At 41.8% G+C, this 15,684-nt stretch overlaps 1 protein-coding gene across 5 annotated transcripts in view; it reads left to right on the top strand.

Moving 5' to 3' along the window:
- Positions 1–15,117, top strand: part of nrxn2b (neurexin 2b) — a 966,013-nt gene extending 950,896 nt beyond the window's left edge. For 4 of the 5 annotated variants that reach the window (XM_061710648.1, XM_061710646.1, XM_061710647.1 and 1 more), the window contains 2 exons: positions 145–223; positions 12,082–15,117. In XM_061710648.1, coding sequence (XP_061566632.1) covers positions 145–223; positions 12,082–12,956 — 954 coding nt within the window. In that variant the 3' untranslated portion in view covers positions 12,957–15,117. The remainder of the gene's footprint in view (positions 1–144; positions 224–12,081) is intronic. The other variant, XM_061710649.1, reaches the window with a different exon arrangement.
- Positions 15,118–15,684: the final 567 nt, after the last annotated feature.

Genomic DNA, 15,684 nt, shown 5'->3' with positions numbered 1-15,684 from the left:
ACAGTTTGTACTGCCTACAGCTCACCAGCTGTCACTTTTCCTGCTGTGATCTCTGCATCAACCAAAACTAACCTCATTTATTGTCTCCATGTCGATTGTTTCAAATTTTGCAAATGTGACACCATCTCCTCCATATCCCAACAGAATGCAGATGACATCTTAGTTGCTTCGGCTGAATGCCCTAGTGATGATGAAGATTTGGAGGAGTGTGAGCCTGGAAATGGTGAGTCAACTCAGGAAGTTCAATTTTGATGTACTTTATCCAGAAACAAACAACAACTTACCAAGAATACTGCGTTTCAGCACTTCTAAAGTACAGTTTTTAACTGTGCAACCTGCCATATGCAGCTCTGGTTGGCCAGATGTAAACCCTCCAAGCCTTTCCCTCGTCGGTTTGGGAAGCAGTGGGGCAGTCAGCAGCATTGTAGTCCTCGCAATTGCTCGGCCAAGTGGTAATTTCTGGCATTTACCCAGCTGTTGCACCAAAGCCCTGCCCCAGCTTCAATAAAGAGGACAGTTTAAACGTGGAACCGCAGCTTGTTCTGCGTGGCACACACTCGTAGCCCGGAATGCCTGGTGTCTGAGCCACAATTTGTATCAACAGTGGGTACAGCAATGTTCCGGCACCGTGGCAGCAAGCCCGAGTTAAAGCCGTGTGTTTTACTCTCTGACTCTGCGGTTTATACCTCTATTACGCTGGGCATTCTTGAAAACTGCCAAGAGCCATGTTCACACAGTGAAGCCGTGTAATACAAACTACTCCGACCTCCACAGTAAATCCCTGAAAAATCAAGGAACCACAGGATGTGCAAATACAGATTTTATCCTTAAATATCCTCACTGGCATGTTGGTGTTTTTTTCAATAATATATGTGTGGGTGGGATGAAGCCAATAAAGAAACATTAACTCTGTACAATAAGAGCATCTGTTGTGGTGTGTTAATGTCAAAGAATTAAACTGATAGAAACTGCAGTTACATGCTGTCAGGAGTCGTTCAAGTCTGACTTTTCTGTTGGCCCCTCGAATTGAGAGGCCAGTGTTTTTATATGCAAATTGAATCCATGTATTCCTCTAAACTTGAAAATGACCTGCAGTATCAGAACCTCAAATATTTAGTGAAATTCTTGAAAACTGTGGCAGAATAAATTCAAAAGGAAAAGAAAAAAAGAAAATCCCCAAAAAGTAGGTTCCTGAACAACATTGAACATCCTAAGAATTGGTCAGGATTAGGGGTTTGTTGGACTGTAAATAGCAGGAGATTACAGTGAATATCAGTGTGTCTGTATGAGGAGACGCTGATCTGAAACTGTTCAGAAACTGGAGACAAGCATTCTCTCGCGGTTTTCTCTGTAGGTGGTTGGGACCGAAATAGAGCCTCATTTCCCCTCTTATCTAAAGTAGAAATATGAGTATTTTGGTGGATTCTATACCCAGGCTTAATCCCCTTTGGGGAAATGCAGCCATCTCTCTCTTTGCCCACACAAACAGACATGCATACAGTAGCAGACGTGCTCACCTTTCCAGACAGACACTCGCCTCTCTCTCGCTCTGGGGTGTAGTTTTCTCTCTGCGGTCTACTCTCCTGAGAAATGACGAACACAAGTGTGTGCATGCACATGCTCCGTATCACACCTTCCAGCTGCAGCGACAGTTCCAGCGAGGCAACACAAGGCAAGGTTGAACACGTATCTGTGAAAAGCTGCGGACAAGGACAGAGGAATCAACATTGTCTGCAACGTATGTTGCCTTTCCATCATTGCTGCACAAACACAGACCAGCAGCTATTGTATGATAGGACCAGTTCCTTGAGTCTTCAATTACATGCTTTATATTTATATATATATATATATATATATATATATATATATATATATATATATATATATATATATATATATATATATATATATATATATTTTAAGGACTTAAAGGATTTGTGACTTGTATTTGACCACAGTTTACTTGGACTCTGACTCGTGTATTAACCACATTCAGACTCGTAAATCAGAGAGAAATCCTCAGATTTTTTATATTTTAATTTATTGTACCATAACGATTTGGCATAATATACTATCTAAATTTAGCTCAATATAAATGTTGTGCAGGATGAACCTTCCCACATGCCATCATTTTATGTCCATCATGTTGAGAAACAAACTATCTCTGCTAAAATGCCACAAGTTGATGTCCCTAGGAGTGTTTACTTTGCTAAAAGTGTCAAATGTCAAAATGATGTGGACAACTTCCAGGTTCTGATTTCATCTGGCAAAAAAATTGCCCAGAGAAGCAAATGATGTATTTTATAGCAGGGCAGGTAAATCTGTCATAGGCTGTGAGCGGGGAGCTTGCTCACCAATGAACTAGAGTCAAAACTCTAGTTTTATTGTCTTATTTCACTGGTTACCAGCCTGCTATTACCATGCATATATAGAGCTGCAGCTGTAGCCCGTTGATGTTAAAATGGGGCTAACTCTGAAATATCATTAGCATTATTAGCACAGTTTGTCAGTAGGCCGTGCAGAACACCAGCATGTTCTGCAGTTGGCCTTTCAGTTAAATCATTAATAGTTAATGTTAACTAATGTCACTTTCAACAAATAATTGCTGAGACTTCAAGTTTGGTACTTCAGCTATAGGGTTGCCAACATCCAGATTTGCAAATGAGGGACACCTCCCGGCCAAAAATTTTTGGGGTTTTCGGGGGTCAAAAACGCATAAATAACAGCATTTTGGCACAATACCTATAACAGACTATACAAACACATTAGGCTACTGTATTACACTAAATACACTTACAGTAACAAGATTGTAATAACAACTCATGATCAGTTTGATCAGTTTTGTATTTGAGGTATACATGTGAGACACTTCTAGTTCAAGTATGTATTTATTTTTGGCACAATGTGCAAAATAAGAAGATGACAATTGCTGTCTCATTTTTTTTGTGTTTTAACAGTTTAAAACAATGTAAACAGTGTAACAGCACAGTTTTAGGTTATTGCCTAGCCTACTTATTTGAAACTTACTAACTTTACAGTAACTTAACATTTCTTTTTTTTCCACCAAAAAATTGCAAAATCTTCTGAACAACAAATCAACAAGGTGCAATATATAACACTGAAAGAATGTTGCAATATTTGAGCTGCCTTTGTTTTTTGTTGCACGGGTATGCATATCAGAACTTGCATGTTTCTTCAGGTAATTTTCTCCACCGTGACTTATAGAAAACTCCCTCCGACAGAACGTGCAGAAGACCCGCGACTGGTCTCCACACACAGGCTTAACCCAAACGTATTTTCCTCCCACTTTTTGTTATCTGACACAAATCTTTTCTTTTTCGATATTCTCTCTCATCATTTTCACGTCCTCCTGCAGCAGCGCTCATTTTTCCGTGCGAGAGATGTAAATATTGGCACGCGTTTCACTTCCTCACAAACCAACGCAGCACACCCACATCGCGCGCGCACGCCCATACACACACACAGAGACTGAATCACACGCACATAAGCACGTGAGCACTGCATACTGAGCGGTCCTAGTGCCCTTAGGATTCAGCTGGCCAGACAGACACACAATGCGCGGCACACAAAGAGAAAAAATATATGCATCCTCCCATTACCCGTGCGGCCGCTGCGGCGGGACAAAGAGCGTCCCGTGCGGGATGCGCTCATTTTGGCTCAAATGCGTGATGTCCCGCCTAAATCGGGACGGTTGGCAACCCTATTCAGCTATCATGTGGTCAGAGAAGAATTGCTACACGAGGGCTTGCGTACATTTCCAGGAGTGTTGTGTTTTTTGTAGGTAAACAACCTCACTTATGTGTAGAGATGCCAACAGCTAACACCTCTGTGGACTCAACTTGGACTGGACTTTGATTAGTAGTGGACTGGACTTGGACTTGAGACTGGACTCTAATGGTGCTTTTACACTAGTACCTACTCAGCCCGACTCGCCTTGCCCTCGTTTCTTATCAATACCCAGATGAGAAGTAGGAGGTTGGAGAAGCTGCTGTTACGTATTTGATTGTGTGATCTAAACGAAGAAGACAACAACACTAAAGATGTATAACCTGGAGGAGATGATATATGTGCTGCTGGGTCTGTGGCTTGTGTTCAATATCAAGTTAAAAATGAGAGTGAGAGAAGCTTCAAGTGGCGACACTTTTTTTTAAAATTTATTTCGTCTCGGCGCTGCTGAAAAGTCAGCTGTGCCGCGAGCAGCTATGAAGTGACCGAGCGCCTGGTGGATCTGGTCGTTCCTTATCACCCGTCTAGATCCCTTTTTAATTTTCTCCTCAGCACCAGGTTTATGAACATCTGCACCTCAGAGTTGGATCACCAAACAGACTTTTACGCTGCCATTGCCTGTTGAATAAAATGAACAAGAAGCCGCCGTCAGAGTCGCTCTTTCGCTGATGTCACAACCTGACTCAGACGTCTGACTCCAACCCCCCGACCAATCGGTGGCCTGTAGTGTGATGATGTCAGATGCAGGGAGGGAGGGAGGGAGGGAGGGAGGGAGGGAGGGAGGGAGGGAAGGAAGGAAGGAAGGAAGGAAGGAAGGAAGGAAGGAAGGAAGGAAGGAAGGAAAGAAGGAAGGAGAGAGCAGGAGGAAAGAAGGAAGGAAGGGAAAAAAAGAAGAAAGGAAGGGAGGAAGGAAGGAAGGAAGGAAAGGGGAGAAGGAAGGGAGAAAACAAGGAAAGGAGGAAGGGAAGAAGGAAGGAAGGAAGGAAGGAAGGAAGGAAGGAAGGAAGGGAAGAAGGAAGGAGAGAGCAGGAGGAAGGAAGGAAGGAAGGGAAAAAAAGAAGAAAGGGAGGAAGGAAGGAAGGAAGGAAGGAAAGGGGAGAAGGAAGGGAGAAAACAAGGAAAGGAGGAAGGAAGGAAGGAAGGAAGGAAGGAAGGAAGGAAGGAAGGAAGGAAGGAAGGAAGGAAGGAAGGAAGGAAGGAAAGAAAGAAAGAAAGAAAGAAAGAAAGAAAGAAAGAAAGAAAGAAAGAAAGAAAGAAAGAAAGAAAGAAAGAAAGAAAGAAAGAAAGAAAGAAAGAAAGAAAGAAAGAAAGAAAGAAAGAAAGAAAGAAAGAAAGAAAGAAAGAAAGAAAGAAAGAGAAATTCCCGTTGATGACAAACATGGCGGATCTGAGAGTGAGATAGATTCATAGTTACAAAGGTGCAGTTGAATTGGTATTTTTTCTATCGTCATTTTTATCGTTATCGGGATAAATGCCAGAAATTATCGTGATACATTTTTTAGTCCATACCGCCCATCCCTACTGGATATACTGAGAAACTAGGTCCTTTTTTATTTCCGATGGCACAAGCATATTCCAAGATGACAATGCCCGGCTTTATCAGGCTTGTATTGTGAAAGAGTGGTTGAGGGAGTGTGAAGCAAGCCCCACACAGTAGGAGCTTAGTCCATTTGACAATCCTCTTAATGTGCTGGAGATTTTTAGCAGTGGTCTGACTCACCTACCAGGAGTAAAAGATCTTATCAAACAAATGAATGTAACTCTGGAGTGAAAGGAATGATGCAACGGCAAATGCATGCCGTAATCAAATCTGAGATAATCCAACAAAATACTGTTTTGAGTGCCGAGCATTTTTATTTTAACTTAATCCTTCGGCAAGGTTTCACTGTACAATTAAAAGAGATGCAACTTGTTTACTTAACTCGCAGAGTATTTCGACACGATGGCCGTTGATGGAATAGCTCAGAGCGATTGTGGGCCAGCTATTACTGCACTTTGTGGCAAGCAAAGAGTCAATGCAAAATCAACAAAGCCCTGGGTGTGGAGAGAAAAACAAAAGGAGGAGATGAGCAGAAAGGATTTGGAAAGGCTGACCCTCTTTGAGATGTGTGTCACGTTTTATTGCACTCAATGCAGAGGAATGCGGAGCGAAACAGAGATACGGGGGAGAGTTTGTGAGAGAGGAGAGGAAGAGGAGAGGATGCAAAATTGGGAGAGGGAACAGACTGAAATTCCTATGAACATAACCTGCTTTTCCCACTAGGCTAATTAAACTTTGACTGTTGGGAACCTTAATTACATCACCCAATTAGAGCGTTGCTTTGAATCCTCTTGTGTTGATAATGAGCCTCTCAGAGAGTTGGCGAGACCCTGGAAGGGGAAGGACAACCTCTATTACAAAGCTGAGTGCTCTGGAGAAAGTGGCAGTACCAACCAAAACTCAGAGAAGTGACACTTGAAATACATTGTGAAATACATTTTCATTTTAACGCATATGTGAAAAGTATTCTATAGATAAGTGCATTTGTAGTTTCCTGCAGTTACAGAATATTTGTGCTGAAGCAAGTCATTCAGCCCATTAAAACTTCCATCACATTACCTCCACATTCCACTTTCTGCCTTTTCTCTAGCTCAATATGGCCTCACTTTCCTTTTCCTTCACTTACATTGAAGCTGTTAAGTCTTTGACAAGATTCAATTTTGAAGTAGGGCCTCAATAATTCATTAAACTACACAATAAAGAACCGTGCAAATGCTCCTTTTAGGCTGAGGTGTGAAAGTATGTGATATTGTGATAAAAGAGACCTGAAGACATGAGCTCCTATACCTAATGTGAGCCTGGTTGATGAGTGTCGGTGTCACTTACTTGTCATTGATCTCACTTAGCCAGTGAACAGCCGCAGGTTTATTATATGGACGTGTTCAGGGCTGTATAGCACCGCTGGATGATCTCCATCGAGTTCATAGAGTGCAAGCTAAAGCTGGCGTAATTATAACTTCAGGCAGCAAGATGGCATTCTGCTCTAGCCGGGAAAACACCGTCACTGTGTAGAAGAATATACTTGAATGGGATTTACGTCCACGAGATGCAGCCTGTCCAAGGCATCGTTGTTTCCGCAGGGAGAAATGAGCCAACTGAAGCAGGAAACCACTGCATCTCACCCCAAAACATGGATGTCATGTTGGTCGCCCACCTGGTTTGATTTTTATAGGAAACATTGAGAACAAACCTTCTCAGGAACAAAGCTGAATAAAGATCACACTCATAGAAAGGTTTTGTATTCTACCTTCTCAGTTCTTTATGTAAAGGAAATATGATGAGAAATGATATGAATCCATTATAAGATGCATAAAAACATTTAATGTGAAGAACTTTGAAGAATGAAGACTATGTATTCCATTCCTCATGTTCATGTACACAGTTAGTTAAATGTTGAATTTAAATGCTGAATTTGCATCATGATAACAACGATTTACGACGGAGTATTAGGGCCAAACTAAGACCAAAAAAAAAAAAATGGAAATTACGAGAATAAAGTCATAATAATATGAGAATAAAGTCGTAAAATTACGAGAATAAAGACATAATATTACCAGAATAAAGTCGTAATATTTTGAGAATAAAGTCGTTACATTACGAGAATAAGGTCGTAATATTAAATATATTATAAATATATAAATAGAACTTCACAAGATGCTCAATATTCCTCATTTTAACACAGGGAGAAGATGCTCTTCCTGTTAAGAGTTCTCATAAATTATATTCTCATATTACAACTTTATTCTCATAATATTACAACTTTATTCTCATAATATTACGATTTTATTCTCATAAATTACGACTTTATTCTCGTAATATTACTACTTTATTCTCGTAATATTACGACTTTATTCTCGTAATGTTACGACTTTATTCTCATAATATTACGACTTTATTCTATTACGACTTTATTATCGCAAAATTATGACTTTATTCTCGTAATGTTACGACTTTATTCTCATATTATGAGTTTATTCTCGTAATTTCCTTTTTTTTTTGTCTTAGTTTGGCCCTAATCCTCCGTCGTAACGATTTGCCTTATAATTATTAGATTGTCTTTATGTAGATCTTAACACGTTTTTGGAAGGTGCTTATTCAGTTGATACTGTATCCAAAACTGAAGTCTGCGTCAATAATATTCAAATTTTTCAACCAATACTTTAATTACTAGTCAAATATCAAATATCAAATATGAAGTTACAGCCGTGGATGGAGAATAAACTTTGCTCTCTCGTCTTAGTATTTCTCCCCATGGAGACTTTTCACTTAAATAAAGACTAAATAAATAATAAATAGTCTCACCTAAACAATAGCAGAAATCACTGATTCACAGCTTGTCCAAACCAACTAATCTAATTATTTTCTTTTTTTTTTTCAGATTTTTCAGGATTTAATTTGCCGTGTACGTGTTTGGTTTAAGACGTTTTTTTATTTTTTTAAAAACGTATTCAAAAGAAAACCAGTGAAGGAGAGATACTGAAGCAGATTCACTTGGTCGCAGCACCACGATAAAAGTAAAAACTATAATAAAACCAGATAGAGGCCATGATGGGGGCCAGGAACATGCCCGGAGGCAGAGTAATTGTAAAGTAGTAGATCATTTATAGATTGCAAATCTCTGCATTCAGCTGGCATTTATAACACAATGAGGAAAAAAACACAATGGCTGAAAACCACTGGCCAGGAGGCGTCTTTGACTGTAGCAAATATGTAACTTTATCAGGTACACCCTGCTATACCTAACACCTAATAACACGGTGAGTGTATGTACTTGCATATACATACACTTTTTTGGGAAAAAAAGAAAAGAAAATCCCTTCCCTCCCCTCACCTGAGAGTGATAGAAATGCAGTATTTGTCAACAGTTTATGAAGCCATATAGAGCGTTCTGCACGAGGAAGCAGGTTGTTCCCCGGTGCACAGATTATATGACCATGAATCCACCTATTGTGGTACAACTCAAAAGCAAACAAGGGAAAAAATATTACGCTGCTGAGCTTTCTATCTGCAGCCTAATTAAAGCTGAATTACACAATGCTCAAACTCTGGGCAACCTTTTTGCTTTAAATATTTCAAATGGATGTGTGCAAGGAGACGTGATCAGCAGAATAACTAGGCTTGTCAGGAGACTGTCATTGAAGCATCAGTTTCTATTTGCCCTATTTTCATTCTGAGGAAAAAGCAGGTTGGGTGTGGGATGGGGGAGTCTCATGCAGTGCGGTGGAATGGCATTTGCATAAAGGTAAAAATAAATAAAAAATAGGAAAAAGTGAAGCAAATGCGGCTTCACTGCCTCAACTGCTTAAATTAGAGGAGTTAATCAAGCTGGATATCTTTCAGTCACACGTGTTTTAATGCTTTTAATGCACTGTTGGTGCCAAAACTGGCCCTGCGTGAGTGTACCTGCATCATTTTGCCTCACCTAAACATCTCCCGCTAACTCTCATAAACTCACTCCGTCATGGTTCTTGGCAGTTTTCAGCAGCAGAGTGTGTTGAGATATCCGTGGCCATTTTTCTTCCACAAATCTCAACTGTCCTTCCTTACCTGTGGGTGTTACCTGGGGAACCAGAGCTGCATATGTGGTTAATAAGGTGCAGCGGTGGAAAAAAGGGAGATCCGATTGAAGTTGTTGATTATGCTAAACTACCTATGCAGCAAGCTTGGTCACACAGCAGGAAATGAAAATGTGGTTGACTAGTTAACTGCCTAGTGGAGAGGTTTGCCTTCACTCTGTTTATGAGTGTGGAGAGTTATTAATTCTCTAGTAACCATGGCCTGTCCGTCATATACAGCGATGGGCATTAAGAGTGCAGTAGAGCAATGTGAGGAATTTGTCTAAATGTGTTTGTAAAATCTCTAAAAAAAATCCTTTTAGGCAGTTGTGTTACTGGTTCTGAGCGGATGTGTACGCTTACGAGAAAACTTGCAATTTCAGCCTCATGCATTGTAAGTAGGGCACAGCGTAAGTGGAAGGAGCTCTTCCGCAGTAGGTGAGCCCCGCTGCAGCGATACGAGGCTTAAAACTGCACTTACAGCATTTCTGCTGCAGAACACAGTTAAGGCAGCTAAACAACAATCCTAGATCAACATACGTTGGGACGATATGGAAATAGTTCTTACTTTTTAATAATACATGGGGAAAAAAAAACAAAAAAACGGAGGTCTCGCCGCAGGACAAATGCTAACATAATGCTACTTCTCTCAACAACAGAGTGTTAAGTGGTTCAGTATTAAGATTAAACCCTATGGATACCTTATATACTAAATCATCGTTCTAATCTGGCTGCTTAACATAATTCCCCCTGTACCAAATGTTTTTGAATTATTTTGCAGGCATGAAATACCAGTATGGCTGCATTTTAATTACAAATAATCAAAACTCTGCGTAAATGTAAGAGACACCAGGTTTTTCTGTATTTTTCTTTTGGGTGGGGGGGCACTTTCCATATCGTCCCATCCCTTTCTGAGTGGGTTTTGTTCCCCAGTGTTGCTGCATAAATCTTCCTCAAACGTGCCTCCATGCTCTACTGTCCTCCAGTTATCAAAGTGAAAAACAGTCATACCCTGGTCATTGCCATGGAAACTAGCCCACAAAAAGGTGATTAAATAAGAAATTAGGAGGGTTATAGATTGTGTGCAAAAAGGTAAAAATGAGCGTAATGTTTTTGGGGAGTTTTGATGTGATGTTCCAGTTTGTCGCAATAGCCTTGTTAACTCAAATGTTTGATCTTTTTAACCAGCTTTCACCGTTGTTTTTGAAAAATGTGTTGATGTATAACTTGACAAAGGGTTTTGGGTTTGAGCGGGCTAAAGGCCAACCCCTGCCATCCCAGAACCTTCCCTTTACACGTCCCCTCTTCTCCTGTCATACTTTAACGACCCGACCGCGTCCCCGTCCCACTGATTTATCTCATCAATCAAACACAAAAAGAAGCCAGCCATGATTTTATGCTGTTGATGTTGCCATTTCTTTTGTCATGTTTTTGCTGTTACTTTTCCCTCTTCTCTCCCTAAGATGTGCTGCAGTCTAATCCCCTCTGACATGTTGTTCAACTGTGTAGCAGACTGTGACCCTTGAAGGCCACACCGGCCACAAAAGCTTAGAGCCGTCAACTAATATTCTGCTTTGTACTCTTACACTTCCCATTATGTTAAACAGTTCTGTTTATGATAGGATTCTTCCTGAAATGCATTTGCCCCCTCCTCCCAATTAATTTTACACCCAGTAACCTTTCTTTGCGTGTTCATTTCACAGTGGACTTAAAGTAAGATTACATAACTGAAGTTTGATGAGGAACTCTGCCTCATTAAGACTATTTTCTAACCGATTAACCGTTGGTGGGTGTTTGAGAAGAACATCACTGCTCAATGTTTATGTATGGTGTTTGGGGGGGGGGGAGGGCAGGAGGGATTCATGTGAAAAAAAAGAGTTTAATATACTGTCTGTCAGTGTACTCTGGCAAGCACTGAGAGTTTAAAGTAGACATGAGGGGCATCGCTTTCCTGCAGCCGCTCCTAATTAGAAATAAGCCACAGAGACCGTTATGCCTAGAGGGGACAAAAATGGGATTGAGACTATTCTTTATAGAAGTATTTGGGAGGGGGCAGTGATTGGTGATGCTGATGGGAGCGTTGTGAATAATTCAATAATACATTGATTTGCATTATGAATCATTTTCATCCAAGAAGGAAATAAAGGAGGAGAGGAAATAAAGACGGGTGCGGGAGAGGGTGGGGGTTGTTTATCACTATTCGAGAACAATCTTACACAGCTTTCTTTTTGTAATTTTTTTTTTCATGCAAAAATCATGCGGCCAATTTGTTGATGTAAGTGACCTGAATCTCGTGGTTTGCTATCTTACTTAACCACTTCACAGCAGAAACATCTGAGTGCTAGTGCAGGAAGGAGCAGAGAGTTAGCAGTGGAAGATACAGTAGGTTTAGATGTTATAGATATTGAACTGTGCAGCATTGTTTTAGTCTACTGTTACATTGTTACAACATCACATGTAGGCCTTTCAGCTCAGGGAAATAGACTACAGCAGTCAGACGTAGGTGGAGGATTTAGCATTTTCTTAAATGTTGTAGCATGTAGTGCAGATCAGATGTAGCCAGATGAATATTTTGACTAGAGCACACTAACTAACCTCATGTAAAGCTGTAGTGCTGTTCTAATACTGGTGTTGCTGTATTTACTAGAGCTGCTTGTCTCTTGTTGATCTGGAGCCAGTCGCTCGGTCTCAGGTCGTCTCTAACTCTCTGTTTCCTCCGTTGTCTCTTTCTTGTCCTAGGAGGTGAATTAGTGTTGCCCATAATTACAGTGGATTCCCTAGACCCCCCATCAATTGCCACCCGCTACCCGGTAATCCCCCCGCCCCCCACCACGTTCCACCCCTTCCTGACCCTGCTCGAAACCACCAAAGAGTCGTCCCCCCCGGCCCACGGCCGGGCCCCCTGCCCCCTGGACCAGGAGGACTGCGAGGAGGCCATTGAGGTGTCGGCCTACGGCTCGGGGGAGATGACGGAGACGGACGACGAAGACTATTACAAAAACTCCCCCCTAGTCACCGACAGGACTGTCCTCCCTCCCCCCCCTGCGGCCGAGGGTGGAGTCCAGAACCCCCGAGACCGCCACTCCTCCCGCCACCCCGTCTCCCACCGGCCCGCCCAGTCCTCCACCCCCACGGCCAACCCCGAGCAGCTCAGTCCGCACATCAAGCAAGCCGGCGGCGGCAGCAGCGGTAGCAACAACATCCCGGCCGGGAAAATGAACACCCGGGACCAGGTGCTGCTGCCACCGGCCCACCCGTCCCCGGACCCCGGCCACCGCAGAACCCCGGGGATAACCTACCCTCCTAACTTTCCCCATGTTCCCACTCCAGACCCCACGTCCCCCGTCGCCGTGGAGGTGCAGCAGTCCAGCAGCACCACCGGCATGGTGGTGGGCATCGTGGCGGCGGCCGCCCTCTGCATCCTCATCCTGCTCTACGCCATGTACAAGTACCGCAACCGCGACGAGGGCTCCTACCAGGTGGACCAGAGCCGCAACTACATCAGCAACTCGGCCACGCAGAGCAACGGCGCTCTGGTGAAGGAGAAACAGCCCAGCACTGCCAAGCCCGTCACCAAGAGCAAGAAGAACAAGGACAAGGAGTACTACGTCTGAGGGGGACGCCACGGCCGCGCAGAGACACACGGCAGACACACGTAGAAAAGGAAAGAAACACGAGAGAAAGAGAGAGAAGTTAGTCCACGGAGAACAGCAACTATAACATTGTGGCGAATTTATTTTAAACTCAGTATTGTCAAGTTCTGGTAGTTGTGTGTGTTACCATTAACACTCTACTAAGAGGGGAGCAGCACATTCAGACGGCACCGTTGACATACCTCTTTACACACCTTTATGCACCGCATTGATCTGGATAAATCGTGAATTAAAGTTAACCTGAACGGCTGTTAACACCTCGTACCGCAGCGCATACTGTGCCAACAACCATGTAGGTAACGCTGATGAAACAGTGGTACGTGGGTTAGCATTTTACAGTCTACGTAATACCATGACTACTTTCTGAAAGCATAACTAACAGTATTTGTGTCAAGGTTTATGCTTCGTTCTGAGGGAAGCTCATCACCTTAGAAAGTATCAGCCAATTATTATCTCAGTAGGCTCAAATAAAAACTTGGAATCCCTCTTTCAAAAAAAAAAAAAAAAAGAAAAAACCACTGCCAGCTTCCAGAAATCCTCCATGAATCTCAACTCTCACAGCTGTATGTATTCAAGTGTCTGGGTATCTCTCTCCCTTCCTCTCATCCGCTGCTGCTCTGTTTCTCTTCTTATCTACAGTGCTCGGCAGCTGATGCAATATTAGCTCCGCTGCGTTTCAAGCATGTAGTATTCATTTACAAAAACAAGATACGAGTTTTTCTTTCCGTGGAGTTTGAAAAAAAAAAAAAAAAAAAAAGAAAAAAAGATGCTGATTGATAATTATAAACAACGTTAAACGTAGCAAATATGTGAGATACCACCACTCCAACCTGATGGATGCTAACATGTACGTTTAGCTGCCAAAACCTTGAGGCCAAAACCCCCCGCGGTCGTCCTTTGTTCCAGAGAGACGCGTCTCTGGGGCGTCGATGCGCCCCCTGTTGGTCCTGGAGAGAAACTGTCACGTCCTTACAGTTACTAATCACCATCAAGCAGAACCAACGTCAGCAAACCAGAGGAACTCTGTCCTGTATCATTATAAATATATGTATAGACGTTGCAGAAACTTACGGACCTAAATCCTGAGCAAGTCTATCAGTGAGTTTTGCTGAAATGCCCAGCGAAGATGGACTTTAGGATTTTTGACCTCTGAAGAATCTGACCCCTCTAATTGCAGCCTGTTCTTCAGACCCGCCCCCCCCCCTCTCGTGAACAGAATGGCTGATGAAATGCTTCGCTGCAAGAGTCATTATGGTTTGTGGTTCTTTTTTTTTTTTTTTCTTTAATTCTTATCTCTGAAGAAATGACATTTTAGTTTAATACTGAATTCATTCTTGCTGGAGTTCCACTGTGGAGAGAGTTATCTTGCAGCTGAAATGCAACTTTGTCCCTTGCCCTTCTCTTGCCTGACTGGACTGGTTGCAGCCAATAGGCAAAGCTATCGTCGTGGCAAGAGCACATGAGTAAAAGGTGAACAGCAGTTCCCTGGAAGATGTACAACTGAACTCTAGTATTCAAATTTTCTCAACTCTATTAAAAAAAGAAAACTGAACCATGAAAAGAATATTCCTGTGAAATGTCTAAATATTTGACTCATTCCATTACTAAGAGAAATGTGTTTTCCCTAATATCATTCCTGTTTGAAAAAAGAAAAAGACAATACTTCTGGGAAAATATTTTGTTTTAGTAACTGAGCAAATGTGATTTGGGTTATAAACATTTAACAACACATTCTCCTCTAAAGGAGATACATTCTTCTTTTATTCCATCCTCCATCTGTTATCTTAATTCTTTTTTTAATTATTATTTCTTCTTTTTTTCTGTCCTGCATCTATTCCCTGTATGGCAAATTGTATGTTTCATATCCTGTGGAGAAAGCGAGCTCTGTCTAGCCTCCAGCTTTTGTTTTGTATCTCTTACTATCCGTCTGGCGAGGGATGCGATGGCGGCCCTCCTAGCGTCGTGCGGCGTCATTTTACTCTCCTCCCACGTTTGTCCTTTTTTTTCTCTTTTTCCATCCTAAGCATACGCCTCCCAGTATCTTCCTGTTCTTTCTAAATGTTATTGTAAAGTGTTCCAGTGAGATGACTCTAAATATGTGTACATTAACAGAGGGAATACACTTGGTTATATACTTCTTACTCCGAGTCATGTGGTCTTTTTATCATCTCCTTGACGTCTAACTATGACAAATGCCGAACATTTAAATCAGCTACCTGCACATGACCAGAAACAACGCGTTATGTGTAACTCGAAGTATAAAATGTAGGGATGCCCCGATACCATTTTTTTCACACCGAGTACGAGTATTTTAATTTGTGTACTTGCCGATACCGAGTACCGATACAATACTTCGACCACAAAAATAACTAGGCTAAAAATGCAATGAATTGGAAGACAGGTTTTATTTGCAACAGATAAATTCAATAAAAATAAATAAAATGAGTAGAATAACTATTTTAAACAAAAAATAATCTTTCTGTGTAAATAAAAAGTCTCCACACTGGCACTGTGTTCACATTTAAGAAAATATATAACATATAACATATCAATGAAACATCATATTGCGGCTCAAGTGTGTCGAGAAGACGGTGAAATCCTTCGTCTTCTCCAACTGACAGTAGCTGCTCATCCAGCACTAGATAACGGGTTAGAGCCTCTGTTATTTTAACGGCCCGTGGGTTTGTCT

Source organism: Cololabis saira, chromosome 20 (assembly GCF_033807715.1).
Source record: "Cololabis saira isolate AMF1-May2022 chromosome 20, fColSai1.1, whole genome shotgun sequence".
NCBI classification, from domain to species: domain Eukaryota; kingdom Metazoa; phylum Chordata; class Actinopteri; order Beloniformes; family Belonidae; genus Cololabis; species Cololabis saira.
This window is presented reverse-complemented; position numbering and strand designations above follow the sequence as displayed.